The 15,588-nt window shown below is 39.1% G+C and overlaps 1 protein-coding gene across 1 annotated transcript in view; it reads right to left on the bottom strand.

The window, feature by feature from the left end:
• The window catches only part of LOC111774961 (probable oxidoreductase PXDNL), a 315,007-nt gene extending 304,836 nt beyond the window's left edge, over positions 1–10,171 (bottom strand). Inside the window, exon 1 of the mRNA XM_070221556.1 lies at positions 9,568–10,171. Coding sequence (XP_070077657.1) covers positions 9,568–9,731 — 164 coding nt within the window. The 5' untranslated portion in view covers positions 9,732–10,171. The remainder of the gene's footprint in view (positions 1–9,567) is intronic.
• Between the last annotated feature and the right edge of the window lie 5,417 nt (positions 10,172–15,588).

Raw genomic sequence — 15,588 nt, 5'->3', positions numbered from 1 at the left:
AGTATCATACAGAGTAGTTTCACTGCCCTAAAAATCCTATTTATTCCACCCATTCATCCCTCTTTCCCCCAAATTATGGCAACCACTGATCTTTTTACCGTCACATCCACCTTATTTTGAAGAACTCTAAAGCTCCAGTCTTCTACAGCTGTGTAGGCGCACACACACAAAAAACTTAAAATTCTCCTTCTTGCCTACAGATGCCTCCCAAGGGAAAGATGAAGAGAGCATTTTCCCACAACACAAATCTCAGAATCTTTATAAATACATACTAGAATCTGGAAAAAACTTACAATTTACAATCTCCGGTTTGAATTGGTATGAAACTTTGTTCAAAGCTATGACAAACATGGACAGGGAACTGCGAACTCTTCCTGTATTATAATCAGCGGGACTTGGAAGAATTTCCCCCTTTCTATTACACAAAGCTGCTTGCTACAATGGAGTGGTGGCTTTGGGACCAGAAAAGATCTGATCAGGATGACCATAATATCAAAACGAGTGTGCCTCTATACTGGAAAAACCAAATCCACAGATTTTATCAGAAGATTACAATCTATTAAACCTACTCTCCTAGGCTAAGGATTTGACTCTTATCTATTTCCCAAACACTGTAAAACCTTTAGTTTGAGAAACAAAGAACATCTACTGAACATTAAATCATCGTTTCAGATACTTACAACCTTTGTAAAATCATGCTTAAGGATGTGACACTTGGGAAAAAAGGTATTCTGTTCTTCTGACAGGATTCCACTTTCTCTTCTTTTGCATTCAATAAGTTCAAGGAGATTCATATTAAAAGAGAAACGTGATCAGAAATAAAACAAGTACGAAAAGGGAAAATACAAAATCTAGAAAAAGTAGATGGGAAACATTGATTTTTTTACCTTCTCCCTTAATTAAGAATAGCAATTGGCTACTTGAAATCCTTTCTGGGCAAATGTGAGGTATAAGTAAATGAAATAATTATCACTATAACAAATATTTGGAAGTTTTAAAAATGTAATAACTGGTGGTACTGTTTTCTTGGAGTGGTACTGTGAGAGCTGTGAAGGATTCCCATGGGGACTGAGTTATTATCCCTACTTAGTGGCTGCTGTTAGCCAATGGGAACATTTTAAAAGTAACTTCTCAATGTGGCCACAGCTTTTCATTTATGCTTGTGGACATGTATAGACCATGGCAAAGTCTCTCTCTCCAACAGGACAGAGTGACCTAGCAAGGGAACAGCTCCAGGTGGGAACGGACTCTGAGGCAGATATGTGGGGCTGGAGGAGAAAACAAACCACTTTCCCATAGGCTGAAACTTGGTTTAAACCAAGGGTACCAAGTGGAGAAATAGAGATCTTCATAAGTTTCTCCCTACAGCCTTCCCAGACCCCAGCATCACAGTATCAGTCAGCATTCACATATCAACTTGTTGGAACTTTGGGCCTCTAATTCTCTTTTCTCCCTTATCTCATTTTCCCTAGAGATTTTTGTCTCTAAGGATCTGTTTTCTTCTCTAAGCCCACAGTTAAATGCCACACGTCCTTCCTAGGAGAGTGGTCGTCAACACAGGTGAGGCAGTAGGTAAGGGTCACAGCGAACAGAAATCGTTTCAGTCCAGGCCACCTCCCTGCCAAATGGAGAGTAGTCAGGAGTTTTCTTAGAATGCAGGGCCTGCCTTACGTAAAACTGCCAAATGGATGACATGTTCGGCACCCCTCAAGTTTCATTTCCAATTGGTTCATTCATGTATTCAACATATTTTATGTTGGCAGACCCTATGAGTTTGAAAAGAAAAGATGTCATCTATCTTCTCTGCCCCATGAGGGACTCAGTCTGTGAGGAAGACAAGTTAATCCTAAACCCATGTGGCATATTCCCTGGTTTAGACAAGACAGGAAAGGCATTTCACCCAGACTTGGAGAAAGGGAAGGGAGGTCGAGAAGCCTTCCTAGAGGTGAGCTCCGAGCTGAGCTCTGAACAATAAGCAGGGGTAGGCCAAGTGAGCAACAACGGACATGCGTGTCTTCCAGGCAGAAAAAGCAGCATGTGCAAAGCCCATTTGGCTTCCTGCATCTCTGGACTTTCTGCTGCATCTTCACAGAAACACTCACGTTCCACTTATATTCTAATTGTATCAGGGGTTAGCCTTTGGTTAGGTACTCATTTAATGAACTGATTCAGTGGTCCTATTTGATTGGTAAGCGTACAACATTCCTGCAAGATAAAATGGACACCTTTCATTGGAGTCTTAGGTCATCTAACCCAAGGGCAGATCATGGCAAATGCCATGATCTGGTAAGCTGTTTGGGAATCTATTTTTGAGGAGACCTCTAGGTTTTTTTCAGACCATGTGTGAAGGCAGCTGCCTCTTCTAATTACTCATGAGGCTCACACTCCAGGTGACATTGGTAGATGAATCTTAAGATTTACATTCTTACTCCTGGAATCACTTACAAAAATATTATGGATATTATCATATTATATCTAACCATTTGTACCCAAATGGTAGCATTTGGGGTTAAATGAGGGCTTTTTGGTTCTGTTTGTTAAAAAAAAAATGAAGTTATTAGACTTACGAATTTATTTTTAAAAAGTATCTAGCTGAAATCATGTTTATTTTTTTTTTAAATTTTAAAATCCAAACAAAAAGCAATCAGAATGGCATAACTTTTGTTTTTTGCTTGTTTTTTTTTTCTTTACTACGCCAATGAAGAGTCACTGTTAGAGGACTGACAAAGTCATCTAACTGATCAGAAGGAGCAGTAAAACAAGATGATTTTTAAACATAACTCAGTTTTTCACTGCATAAGTCTGGAGTTTGACAATAAAACTGTGTTGTGTCATTTCTTGTGGCTACCCTCTTGCCTGAAAGAAAGTCAGAATATTTAAATGCTTTCATTTTGCATTTGGAAAAAGTTCTGGGATTTGAATTTTGGTCAGCCACGGTCGACTTTATGCAATAGCAAGGAGAATTGTGTAGTCTATGCCTCCATGTATCCTAAGAAGTAGTTTATTGTATCTCAGAGCAGAAAAGAACATACAGATGAAATAAAGAACATATCAAGATGTTTAAGTTATAGCTGTAACCTATTTATTTTCGATAAACAAATTAGATAATTCAAACCGAAATCACTGCTATGGACTGAACACTTGTGTCTCCTCAAAATTCTTATGTTGAAATCTAATCCCCAGTGTGATGGTATTGGAGGTAGCACCTTGGAAGGTAATTAGATCATGAGGGTGGGGCTCTCATGAATGGGATTAGTGCCCTTATAGGAAGAAACAGGAGAGAGATGATCTCTCTCTGCCATGTGAGGATGCAGTGAGAAGGCAGCCATCTCACTGGACCAGGAAGAGAGCCTTCACCACATGTCACATTGGCCAGCGCCCTGATCTTGGACCTCCCAGCCTCCAGAACTGTGAGAGATAAATTTTGTTTCAGCCTTTCAGTCTATAGTATTTTGTTATAGCAGCCTGAGCAGACTAAGATAATCACCTTAAGTCAATTTACCACTTTATTGAATAAAACAACACTTCATAAAAATTATTTGTGAAAGATGCCATTGAAGCAATGGAATAAATTAACAGAAATATCTAGTTGCTCAACATCCACTGTCTCCTTTTCAACCGATGTTGTGCTATTCTCAACACTATTATCATATTTCTCTCTCCCTTTGGAGCAAGAAACACGGATGTTAGACTCATTCTGAGCCTGGGCTGGCCGTCTGCTGCAGCATGGTGGCCTCCAGATGCCTTGGCTCTCTGTGGCTTGGAGGCTGTGTCCTGCTGGATTTTCCGCCTCTCAGATAAGAAGGTCTGCATCCTGCCTGGTCTATCTAGACATCAAGCTCTCGGTTACTTACTTACCCTAATCTGTTAGCTAACACCTCTCCTGGGAACTGCAATAAAAACATATTCATGTCTCTTCTCTCATTTCCTCACTCTTCCTACACTACTTTCATTCCCTTTGCCTACCATACGTACAAAACACTTCCTTATCCTTTAAAAAACAAGCAAACTTCCTTTGACTTTCTCCTTGTTTTCCAACTTCTTGAAGGCAAAATTTGCACTCTGCTACCTCAACTTCTTCTGCCAAATTTGACTGCCCTCCTCCCTCTTGAAATAATGAGAATACTCTGTTCTGATACTTCTCCTGCTTCCTTGGTGGTTGTGTTCTTCTCTGACTCCTCTTTCTTTTTTCCCCAGGGTCACCATGTTGCACGACTGCAGCGGGCACCATTTCCAGCAGTGAGGAGTTGTGCAGTGCACAGCCTATACAACCACAGGGGACGGTCCTGGCTCTTTTTTATAATTTTCTTTCCTTGACTGTGGAGCTTTCTAGAGTTTTAGCCTATGTAGCCTTTTCTCATTCTACAAGTGCCTCCTGGGAAATCTCATTTCCTCTCTTTCATTTAAATAATGCACACTCTTACCCCAGTGACTCTCAGAACTGCATCTTCTTGCCTCCTAAGCTTACAATATTTCTGAGCCCCTACCCTCTCCACCAGGATACCCAGGTAAAACTCAACAAATTTTCTCAATTCTTCAGATTTTACCCTCCCTTTTGTCACTTATTTTCACTGTCTGCATTACTCATCCAGTTGACAAACCAGAACATTCACCATCCTTTCTTACTTCATAAATGGAAAACACATCGGTCTTTCTTGCTCCAGACCTGTATATTGTTATTTTTCACACATGCACTAGCTCTCCAACTGGAGAGAGGAACACAGCTTTGCTGCCTCATATTGCAGCTACTCCCCCAAAAGCTGTTATTGCATAATGCTTCCCTTCATCTTATTTATAGAATCCACAGCAGGAATTGAAATGCAGAGTTTAGTGTAGACAACACTGTTCTAGTCCACTAACTTGATCAGCTTATACATCTCAGTTCAGGCTGTTGTAGGAAGTCCTGAGATGAGACCCACACGGATCCGGTTCCCGGCATCAATAGGCAATTATTCGTCCCTGTTTTGCAGATGAGGATAGTGAGGTTCAGAGATGAGAATGCTAATACTCACCTCCTTGATGGAGGCTGAGTTCTGAAGTCTGGAAAAGCAAGCCTATTACTCCTTGATATTTGCAGTTTGGCCTCTGTTCCTGCCTCACTGCTGAAGCTGCTTTTGCTAAACCATCCACACCATCCTAATTGCCAGGCTCTTCCAGTGTCCAAACTGGTCTCTGCTGTTCCTGGGTCCTGCCTCCCTCTGGAAAACCCCACTCCCTTCCCTGCCTGGGCCTTCTAGACCGTTCCATCTCCCTCTCATTTGGGGCTCACTTTTCTCCCTTTCAATGGTGTGTTCTGGGAGAACCTGTTCTTGTCCCATCACTCTCACCCTGCACCCTCTCTGGTGCTTTACGGGACTGCTCAGCATCACAGATCTGTATCTCCAGGTTCCTGTACCTGCCTGCTGGATATCTTCAACTGTTTGTCCCACTGTGGACCCCAAAATTAACATGTCCCAAATGGAATTCATTTATCTCCTAAGCTAATTCTCCTGTAGGTTGGTTTGATTGAAGGATGACTCCCAAATATCAGGGTGGGTCACACCCTGGACAATACTGCTAACAACCAGTGGCTTTTACCTCTCTGCACCCCTTGACCTGCCCTCTCCTCACTGTCCCTTCACCCACTCTCCTCCGTTGGGCTCCAAGAACATTCACCTGGCCTTCCAAAACAGCCCCTTCCAGTCCTCTCTGAGGACCACACTGGCCTGAGTAGTGAGGGCAGTGAGGCTGTATCGTGTTAAGCCAAAATTGGGGACATTTGCTGAAATAGTCCACCCTGACTTACTAGTAGGCAATTAAACAGGAAATGCATTTAAACTTTTCGTTCCATTTCTCTCCCCGACAGGTCGACACCTGGGGTAGGTCTGAATTTGGATACAGCTCGGCTAGGTCCCCTCGTGCTTCATTTCAACCACATCAAATGGGGGAAACGTCTAGGGAGTTCAGGCCTATTCACTACTGTTATGTGATAATTCAAAGCCCGCAAATTATGTCAGTCATAGAAAAGCTACGAAAAATTCTGTTCCAAAGGTTAAAGTAACCCCTGATGGTTATATTAAAAAAAAAAAAAATCTAGCTGGGGTGTAAACTGGAAACAGCTGATGGAATCCTAGTTTCTTCTTGAACAAGATGACATTTTCATCAGCTGGATAAATTTTCTCATGACTGAGCTTAAGTCCGCTTCCCATTTCCCACCTTCAGCTCATCCCTCTGGTTTTGTATTATTTGGAGGGGAAGGCACGCTTTGTATATAAAGCAAAGGCCTTTAAATTAAATATTTAAAACTTCACACTGTACATACTTGTGTATTTAAAACTTTCAGGGAAATCCTCAATCATCAAAACAGCCCTAAGCTTATGCATTTTTCTAATGTAATCAGGATGTTTTCAGAGTATGTTCTAGTGAAGTCCTGAGTCCATCGGAGGCCCAATCTCCCCATTCCTGGGAATTCTAAGAACATTACTTTTCTTAACTAGCAACTAAGATTCTCAAGTACAACCTAATGACCCTGGGATAACATGGAACGAACTAAAGCTAAGCAGGGCTTCTGTTTATTGAACAGGCTCCCTAAAAATGTTATGTTCATTACTAGAAATTTTTGATTTGGTAACTTTAATTCTAAAAGGTTTGTTTTACTAAAATACACAGCATGAAGAGAGAGTTTCTAAATATTCTGTCCATTTAGACTATTTGCTAAATGATATTTGTTTTGAATACATAATGACATCTTTATAGATAGACTCAAATTAAAATTTAGGGGAGTAGTTTTGCATTTTCCTAAACTTAAAATCCTGATTAACCATAATTAATCTTAAAGTACAGTAAGGTTTTTTTTTTTTTTTTGAGGAAGATTAGCCCTCAGCTAACTACTGCCAGTCCTCCTCTTTTTGCTGAGGAAGCCTGGCCCTGAGCTAACATCTATGCCCATCTTCCTCTACTTTACCACAGCATGGCGTGCCAAGCGGTGCCATGTCCGCACCCGGGATCCGAACCAGCGAACCCCGGGCCGCCGAGAAGCGGAACGTGCAAACTTAACCGCTGCACCACCGGGCCGGCCCCTAGTAAGGTTTTTTAATCTATTATTGAGAAAAATATTTTCTGTTTTAAGGTTAAAATTTTAAAAACATGTAAAGAAAGAAATCAAGGAAATTATAACAATACTACTACTTAAATTAACTAAGCAGTTTGGCCATTTATAGCATTAAATATGTTATTTACATTGTTTCCACTGTTTTGGTGACAATACACATATATTTAAGTATGGTTTAGCAAAAACTCTTTGATTCTGCTGTTAAATTTAGCCAGGCCCCAATTTGCCTTAGCTTTCAAAGGTTGATTGGCTTTTTCTTTTTCAGAATTTTTATCTCAATGCAGTTAGCTGTGGTCCTTCAGATATTGCTTAGATGAAAATATAATCCTATGTCAAGGATTTTGGACTGGAAGAAAGTAAAGGACCAATTTTTATACACTGCACATATATTTCTTAGCGTTTATATCATTTCACCAATAAAAGTCACAAACCAGAAGGTTTGGGCTAAAAGTAACCTACAAATTTGTGTGGTTAGGCCTTTCACTTTTAAAAAACTTAATTGGCTGCTAATATTTAAAAGTTAGGAAATTTCATTTTTAAATTCCATATTTTCTTAAAAAATATAGTAAGCTCATTAACAATAGGCCCAAATTCCACAGGGCAGCAATCAGCTCAGTAGCCTGCTGGCCCATCAGGCCGACTTGCTCTCCCTCCTCACAGTCCCAAACTCCAGGCTGGAGGTCAGCTGCTGTCCATCATTCCACTCACACAGTAGTTTGTCTTTCATCCAAGCCGCTTCCCTCAAATTACTTTTCCAGCCAGTTTCCTGCAGGTATTTGAGTTTGTAGCTCCTATCTTTAATTGTAAACATAATAAGAAAAGCGAAAACTTCCCTAGTTCTTAGTAAAGCCAGACACTTTCCTAAGTATTTAACATGGTTTAACTCATTAATCATCATAATAACCCGACAGAGTGAACACTATTAGCATCCCCATTTTACAAATTAGGAAACTGACACCCCAAGAAGTGGAGAACTCACCCAAGGCCACACACACTTCATCTGTAGTGGCATCAGGCTCACAGGCAGGCCTGGCCGAGAACCAACCACTAGGCTTTCTTTCTACACACTATGGAAGGCTTTTCACAACTACATTGACGATGTCCTCTCAATGTGTTCATTACTCCAGAAAAGTGTGTTATGAGTGCTAATGTCTTCTTTGAAACACCCAAGAAGCAAAATCTAAGGTCCAGATGGGACCTTCACTAGCATTTTATTGAATTCCACGGCACTTGATTAGATAAGCTGCCCCTTCTCTAAGGTTCTGTTGCCATCTGCCAGAAACCGTCATTACAGAATGACAAAGGGATGGATACGAGTATGAAGGGCCCTCTAGATCTATGCCCTGACTGCCTGCACAATGCAATGTCCCAGTTTCAAGAATCTTTCCTGTTAGTTTTAGAGTAAGATGTACAGACCATATATTTGTTGTTTTCTACACAACTACGAACCACCAACTTCAACTTTTCATTACCAAACTGCTCATTTCATGATTATGACCAAAAAACAAACAGTGCTCATCTTAGGTCTCAAAATTCCGTGAGTCTGAGGCAATTTCCCTCTGCCCAAGAATGGACTTCAAACAGGGAGAGCAGATCTCTTTTCCATGGACATGACAGCATCCGCAAAAACTTCCGTGGAGCAGTGACCCCTTTGAACCAGCATATCCTTTCAGCATTTTTCCTTTTCTTTTGCGGTGTAAAGCTTGAAAATTATGACAATAAAAGATTTACACTTTACATATATTATTCAATCTAAATGTCAATTCAATAATACAAGTTTATTATCCCCATATTAAAGGCAAGGAGGTAGGATTTGAACCCAGGTTCATTTGAATCCTAAATTCTGGTTTATTCTACTGTTCTATAATGCCTCCTAGGTGCTGATTAGTTAGTCACTGCTCAGTAAGGCTTCCAAGCACCCAGTGCTCTGCTGGACTCCTGGAGGGTTTGCTTTGGGAAGCCAATAAATGCTTCCAGGGCCTGAAGCTGAGAACATCACCAACGTGGGAGGCACCCGCAATACAAAGCCCAACAATGAGCAAAAGAGACACAGTTTGCCAGTGCCAAGTAAATTGGAACCACACTCCAAAGCTAAATTAGTTCTTTCCAAACAAGACAGATACATGCTGATCCAATTAAGAGTAGGAAAGATTTGGGAGGAGAGGATGAAAGGGAACAAATTGAGAACCTATGCAGGGAAATTATTGAGGGAAGAACAAAGATGAAAATTCTCAATGGTCAATTCTGCAAGATTTTGGAAAACAGAACTGCACCTAGAGGAAATATATTTATTTCAACTCATCATTGTTCACATTTTCTAGTCCAAGAGAGCACAACCATAAAGTTGTTTGAAAAGTGAAAAACTTCTTCCAGTTATACAGGCAGGAAGAGCATCAGGAATTCTAAGTTAAAAGAAGGGCTTCGTCTCAGCAGAGGGCAGTGGAGCACTGCTGAACAGGGATCATGTGCGAACTTACAGGACTGCGGTCTGCTGCGGCACCTGAGGAACCTGATCCAGCATCAAGTGCATGCAGCGGACGGTGCTCTGCAGGCACAGGCACCGGCGAGGGCAGGGCAGCACTGGCAGGCACCACACAGCCAGGAGAAAACAAGTGGTCCAGCAGAGAAGTCTGGGCTCCATTGCTACATTCGCTGCTGGAAGCAAAGCAGCAGGAGCAAGAGCAGCAGCAGCGGTGGTGGCGGCGGTGGCAGCTGCTGCTGAGCTGAGCTGAGCTGAGCTTGGGATCCCTAGCTAATAAGCAGGCTCCCAGGAAAACGCAGTCCCTGGCCAATCCTGGAGGAGGACCACATTACAGGGCTGAGGACAGCGGAAGGCTCTAGGGGGCACTGGACTCCCAGGGATGAGGAGATGCCGTCAGTGCAAAAGCCTCTTTCTGAAACAAACGTTCCTCTTCAGCAGCATAATGCAAATGTACACTTTTCCAAAGTTGCTTCCTCTGCACATCTTACGTAAGCCCCAGCCTCTTAGCCCCTAGCTGTCCTTTTGAAGCTCAAGTTGATTATTTACTGAATCCATGCAGAACAGCTTTTCTTCTTTTTCCCCGGTAACAGTACCAAATCCTAAAGGACAGGCAGAGTTCTAATTAGTTGATCTAGGTGCATATAATTCCTTCTGTGCTCAAACTATGCTCTCAAAAAATGGTTTCATTTCCTTCTGCTCATTCTACTGAAATCCAAAGCACTTCACTAATATACGATGCAAACCACTACTTATTTCTTCCTTTAACATTTAATGTTTAAAACTATGTTTAAACCATGAACTCATTCATGTATCTACTTGTACAGGAGACAAACTGATACACAAACATACATGTAAGTGTAAAATAGAACAAGGCTGAGCCACTTCTCCACTCAGTGATGCCCTATTGGCTGGAGACACTCATTTTTCATGAGCAGTTTTCACTGGCCACGTTTCACTGAGGTGAGTGGCCCTTCTTTGGGGACCCTAGTGAAAACAGCAGACTTCTTCAATAAATATGCCTTGCAGTTAAACACGTACTTTTTGGTGACTCTGTTAGCAAGTATTTAAGAAAGGTCTGTGGTTTTATCTGTAAAGACTAAAATTTTCAAACAAATCTTGTCCCTAAAAGAGCACTTTAAAAAATGTAAAAGTATTAGAAAAACAAATTAAAACTTGGATGGTCCCAAACTGGGATACAAACCTGGTGAGTGGCGGAGAGGTAGTTTTGTGAAACTTTATTAACCTTATGAGGAAAAATACATTCATTCGCCTTCTCTCCAGTAATTTTTCAGTCCCTTTACATTCTACTATAGGTGAATACTGCCCTCTTTGGGCAAAATGTTTAAACTTTAATACGTGGGTTTTTTTAAGTTAAAATACAAAGATCAGAAGAAAAAAGTTAATCTCCATGAACAAGAATGATTTTGAGACAAATTAAAATATGCTTGACATTGTTCATGTGTCTCTTATTGTCTGATTATAGCAATAAACCAAAAAAGCCATTTCTTCCTTTCAATCGCGCCCTACAATTACTGCACTCTTGCCAATGTTTGTGATCTGGAGGATCTGGATGAGACATCCACGTCTATGCATTGTTTTCAGTTCAAAATATAACAAATATTAGTTTGTATTCACAGAGAATTTTTTTCCAGAAGACTAATTTAAGTTTCTACTTTAGAAACCTAAGCTGATATTCCGTGAGAAAAAAAGCTACTGATTACCTACAGTGAGTATACGTAAGAAGTGCCAGGCAAAGAACCACAGGCATGACACAGTACTGCAGACTGGAGGTTCCTTCCAATTATGCCTTAGGACAACTCTCCAGGAGAAACTCTATGTGCTAGATAAAATATTATACATACTTCTTTAATGCATCAATGTGTTGACTGAGGAAGTGAGTAAAACATAGACAAGAGTCCAAAAGCGAAGTGAGAATGAGAAGCCAGCAAGGTAAGGAAACAGTGAAGGCCCACTCAGCTTGAGTTCAGCCATGTATCACTTGTCGATGGAATATGCTGAAGAATGCGTAGTTATACAATTCAGTGTCGTGCGAACATCAAGTGTACTTACACAAACCTATATAGTATAGCCTACTACACACCTAGGCCATCTGGTACTGATCTTATGGAACCGCCATCATACATGAGGTATATCATTGACCGAAATGTCATTATGCAACGCATGACTGTATTTGCTTAACCAAGTGAAATTAACTTCAGATTTTGGGATAGCAGTACAGGAAAGAGAAGAAAAAACACACTTCTAAGTGGGGAGTCTTAATTGGTAAATCTGGATTTCCATCAGGTTCATTAAGGACAAACTAGAAGTAAACCACTTTACCCCCTCCCCTCATCCAGCCAGAGAATACAAGGAAAACTGCTTATTTCAAAAGTTGCTATGGGGAAGAAAAGAGTAAAATTTCCCTGGAGATGTAATATCCCCAAACTAACTTTCACATGGATTAGTAGAGTGGTCTGAAAACCTTAAACCGAAGATTTATTTTAAAGAGGTCATGAGCTAGCAGTGCTTCTGGCACAAACAACCCAGGCCTCAAATAATTCTCACCAAGTTCTACAATACAAATTCAGTCAAAATCCACAAAATACAACAGAAACACTTATGAAAGCTAGCTGTCAGAAACATCATGAGCAGAAGCCCACCTTACAGAGTTTAGATATTGAAATTAGATATGAAAATAAGATAACTAGGTTCAGTATGTTTAGAGAATTGAACATATTAATAAAGAGAAGAAAATTATAAAAACCAAGCTGATTTACAAAAAGCAAAACTAGAAATGAAAATTTAACAGACATTAAAACTCAATGTAAGGGTTTAACAGTATTTAAAGCAACTAAAGAGAGAATTAGTGATTGGAAGATATATTTGCAAAAATTATTTAGAATTCAATGCTGAGACAAAAAACTTGAGGCATATTTCCAAGAAAAAAAATGGCCAAGAATTTCCAGAACTGATGAAAGAGATCAGCCTACATAGCTACAAGACAAATACCAGGTAAGATAAATGGAAAAAGAAATTCCTATCTAGGCACATTATATGAGACTACAGAGAATTAACAATGTCAATACAAGAATATTACCAATGTCAAGACAAAAATCTTTAAATCAGACAACAAAATGATGGAAACTTTCAAAGGATCGGCTATCAGTTGACTTCTCTATGTCTACAATGGAAGCCAGAATGGAGACAAGTAACTCCATTGTTCTAGAGAAAATGCAGTCAATCTAAAACTGGATAATCAATGGACATATTTTTCAAGAACAAAGATAAAATTTTTTCAGAGACACAAAACTAAGCTACCTGCAGTCTTTCACTAAAAGAAATTCAAAAGGATGTACTTTAAGCAAAAGGAAACTGGGATGATCTAAGATTCAAGAAGGAATAATGAGCCAAAAAAAAAAAAGTGTAAATGCAGTAGTAAAGCTAAGTAAATACTGATTAAACAATCACAATGGTGTACTATAGGGGCTTAACAATTTAGAAATAAAACACATGATAGACTAGCATATAATTTTGAGGTGATGACTTCAGAGTTAAAGTCCTCTAAAGTGCCTTGTACTACTTAGGAGGAAGAGAGGGGAGTGGATAACTTCAGACTTTGATAAATTAGGTGAGTGTATTAAAATGTTGAGGGTAATGCTAAAAGAGCAGGAAAAAGAGTAATGGACAAAAGGTAGAAGAAACAATAACCAATCCTTCTCCAAAAGGAGAGAAAAAACATAAACACTAAAAAAAGATGTACAACACAAAATACCATTCTGTAGTAATATGTAAACTGAATGTAAATGGATGGAATTCCTCAAGGAAAATTCAAACATTGTCAAAAAATTTAAGAAACTCAGCTATCTGTTGTTAATAAGAGACACACCTAAAACACAAGCATACAGAGGTCAAAAATAAAAACAGAAAAAGATACACTACATGACTAATAATCAAAAGAAAACTGCACTATGAATATCACACCAAATAGACTTTGAAGCCAAGACTATAAAGTGTTCCTAGATGTTAAATGTTCGAATCACCAGACACCACAAACCTCAAGTGCAGTATCGTGTAGTATTATCAAAATATACAAAGCAAAAACTGAAAGAACTGCAAGAACTAATTGATATTCCATCATCAAAGTGAGAGATTTTGCCAAAAATTGATGAATGGTGTTAAGCACAAACACATAAAAATGTCTACTTAGCCTATATTAGATTTGAATACAATTGAAAAGTTGATTCAACTGACCCTTATAAAACACTACACTGAACTGCAGAATATATATTCTTTTTAAATACACCAAGCCATTTATTAAAAATAACTCTATAGGGGCAGTAAAACAAAAAATACGGCTTCTCTTGTTCATCACTTTTGTTTAGCACTATATTGGATGCCCCAACCAGGACATCTGGAAAAATAAAACCCAAAGGAAAACATAAACTTTATTTAAGGATGATTTGCTTGTCTATGTAGAAAACTTAGAAGAATCATAAGACAGTGTTAAAGTAATGTACACAAATGAATAAAAACAAAATATAATTTTAAAAAATACAACAGCACTGAAAAATGTGAAATATCTACAAATAAATCTAATAAAAGATGCTAGAGACAAAATTGTGTAATTTTGTTGACATTTAATAAGACCTAAATAAAAGGAGAGAAGCACCGTGTTCATGGACTGGAAGACTCCATACCATAAATACGTTAACGCTCGCATGCATTGATCTATAAATTCAATGTGATTCCAAAGGAGATCCCAAAAGGTATGAGTGTGTGTGTAATCTGGGAAGTTGATTCTAAAATGTGTATCAAGGTCTAATGATCCAAAAATAGCCAAGAAACTCCTGAAATGTAAGTTCAAAGGACTTATCTTAGTAGATCAAGAATTATTGTAAATACACAGTAAATTAAACTGTGTAGTGTTAGCACAGGGATCCATAAACCAACTAATAAAATAGAAAAGAAAACCTATGCACAGAGCACAAACATATGAGTACTTAGTTGATGACAAGTTAACACTGCAGATCAGAGGAGGAAATAGGGACTTTTCAAAAAATGGTGCTTAAATGACTGATCAACAAAGAAACTAAATTATTTCTCGCCTGGCACAAAGATCAGGAGCAGGTACACTATAGACTTAAAGGTGAAAGACAAAAATTATACAACTTTTCTAAGAAAATATAGGCTAGTATTTTCATGATCTCGGGATTGATGGTGTGGGAAGATGAATCTGACAATTAAAATTGAAAATGCCAATTCATCAAAAGACACCACAGACAGAAGGAGAACAGCCACAAACTGAGAAAAGATAACTGTAATGATGTCTGGTAGTTTCGCCACATCTTTGCCATAAGCACTTTCGCCACATAACTAATTGGCCATAAAGGCAATTTTGCTGTAAAAGAAAAAATCATGAAAAATAAGAGAGGTACATTAATTTAAAAGGACATAATGAAACATGAAAAAATGAATAACAAAATTAGAGAGACTTTATTTCAAAATACAAAATATCTGAAAACATTTAAAATGTGTGTACGTGTATGTAGATTCATGGCAATGCTGCACAAAGAACTGATTCTGTGTGTGTGTGTGGATTGTACCTAACTAAGCACTTATCTTCCACCTATGGGTTCCTTCCTTCTACATGGGTTCAAATCTATGCCCTCGAAAAAGAGGCCCCAGGCCCTCTTCTTCTCCTCCAATGTAGTGTGTTTCAAAATAAGAAGCCAACTCTTGGGGCAAATCATCGTCACCTGTTGGCCCAATAATGCCATCAATGAGACATCAGACATTGCTAACTGGAAGAAATGCTAAAGATTTTAAGACCACCACCACCACATCTACTCATCACTGTATAGACCATAGTAAGGGCTAGCTAAGATTTATTATTACATAAAAATGGAAGTAACTGTGAGAACTTCGTCAATGAAGAAATGAAAATAAAATGACCAAAAAAAAAACAACAACCCATCAAGCAGTTATCTTTTACAGCAAAACTGCCTCATGGCCAATT

This window comes from Equus caballus, chromosome 9, assembly GCF_041296265.1.
Source record: "Equus caballus isolate H_3958 breed thoroughbred chromosome 9, TB-T2T, whole genome shotgun sequence".
NCBI lineage: Eukaryota > Metazoa > Chordata > Mammalia > Perissodactyla > Equidae > Equus > Equus caballus.
Note: the sequence above shows the minus strand (reverse complement) of the source record. Positions and strands in the feature narration are given on the sequence as shown.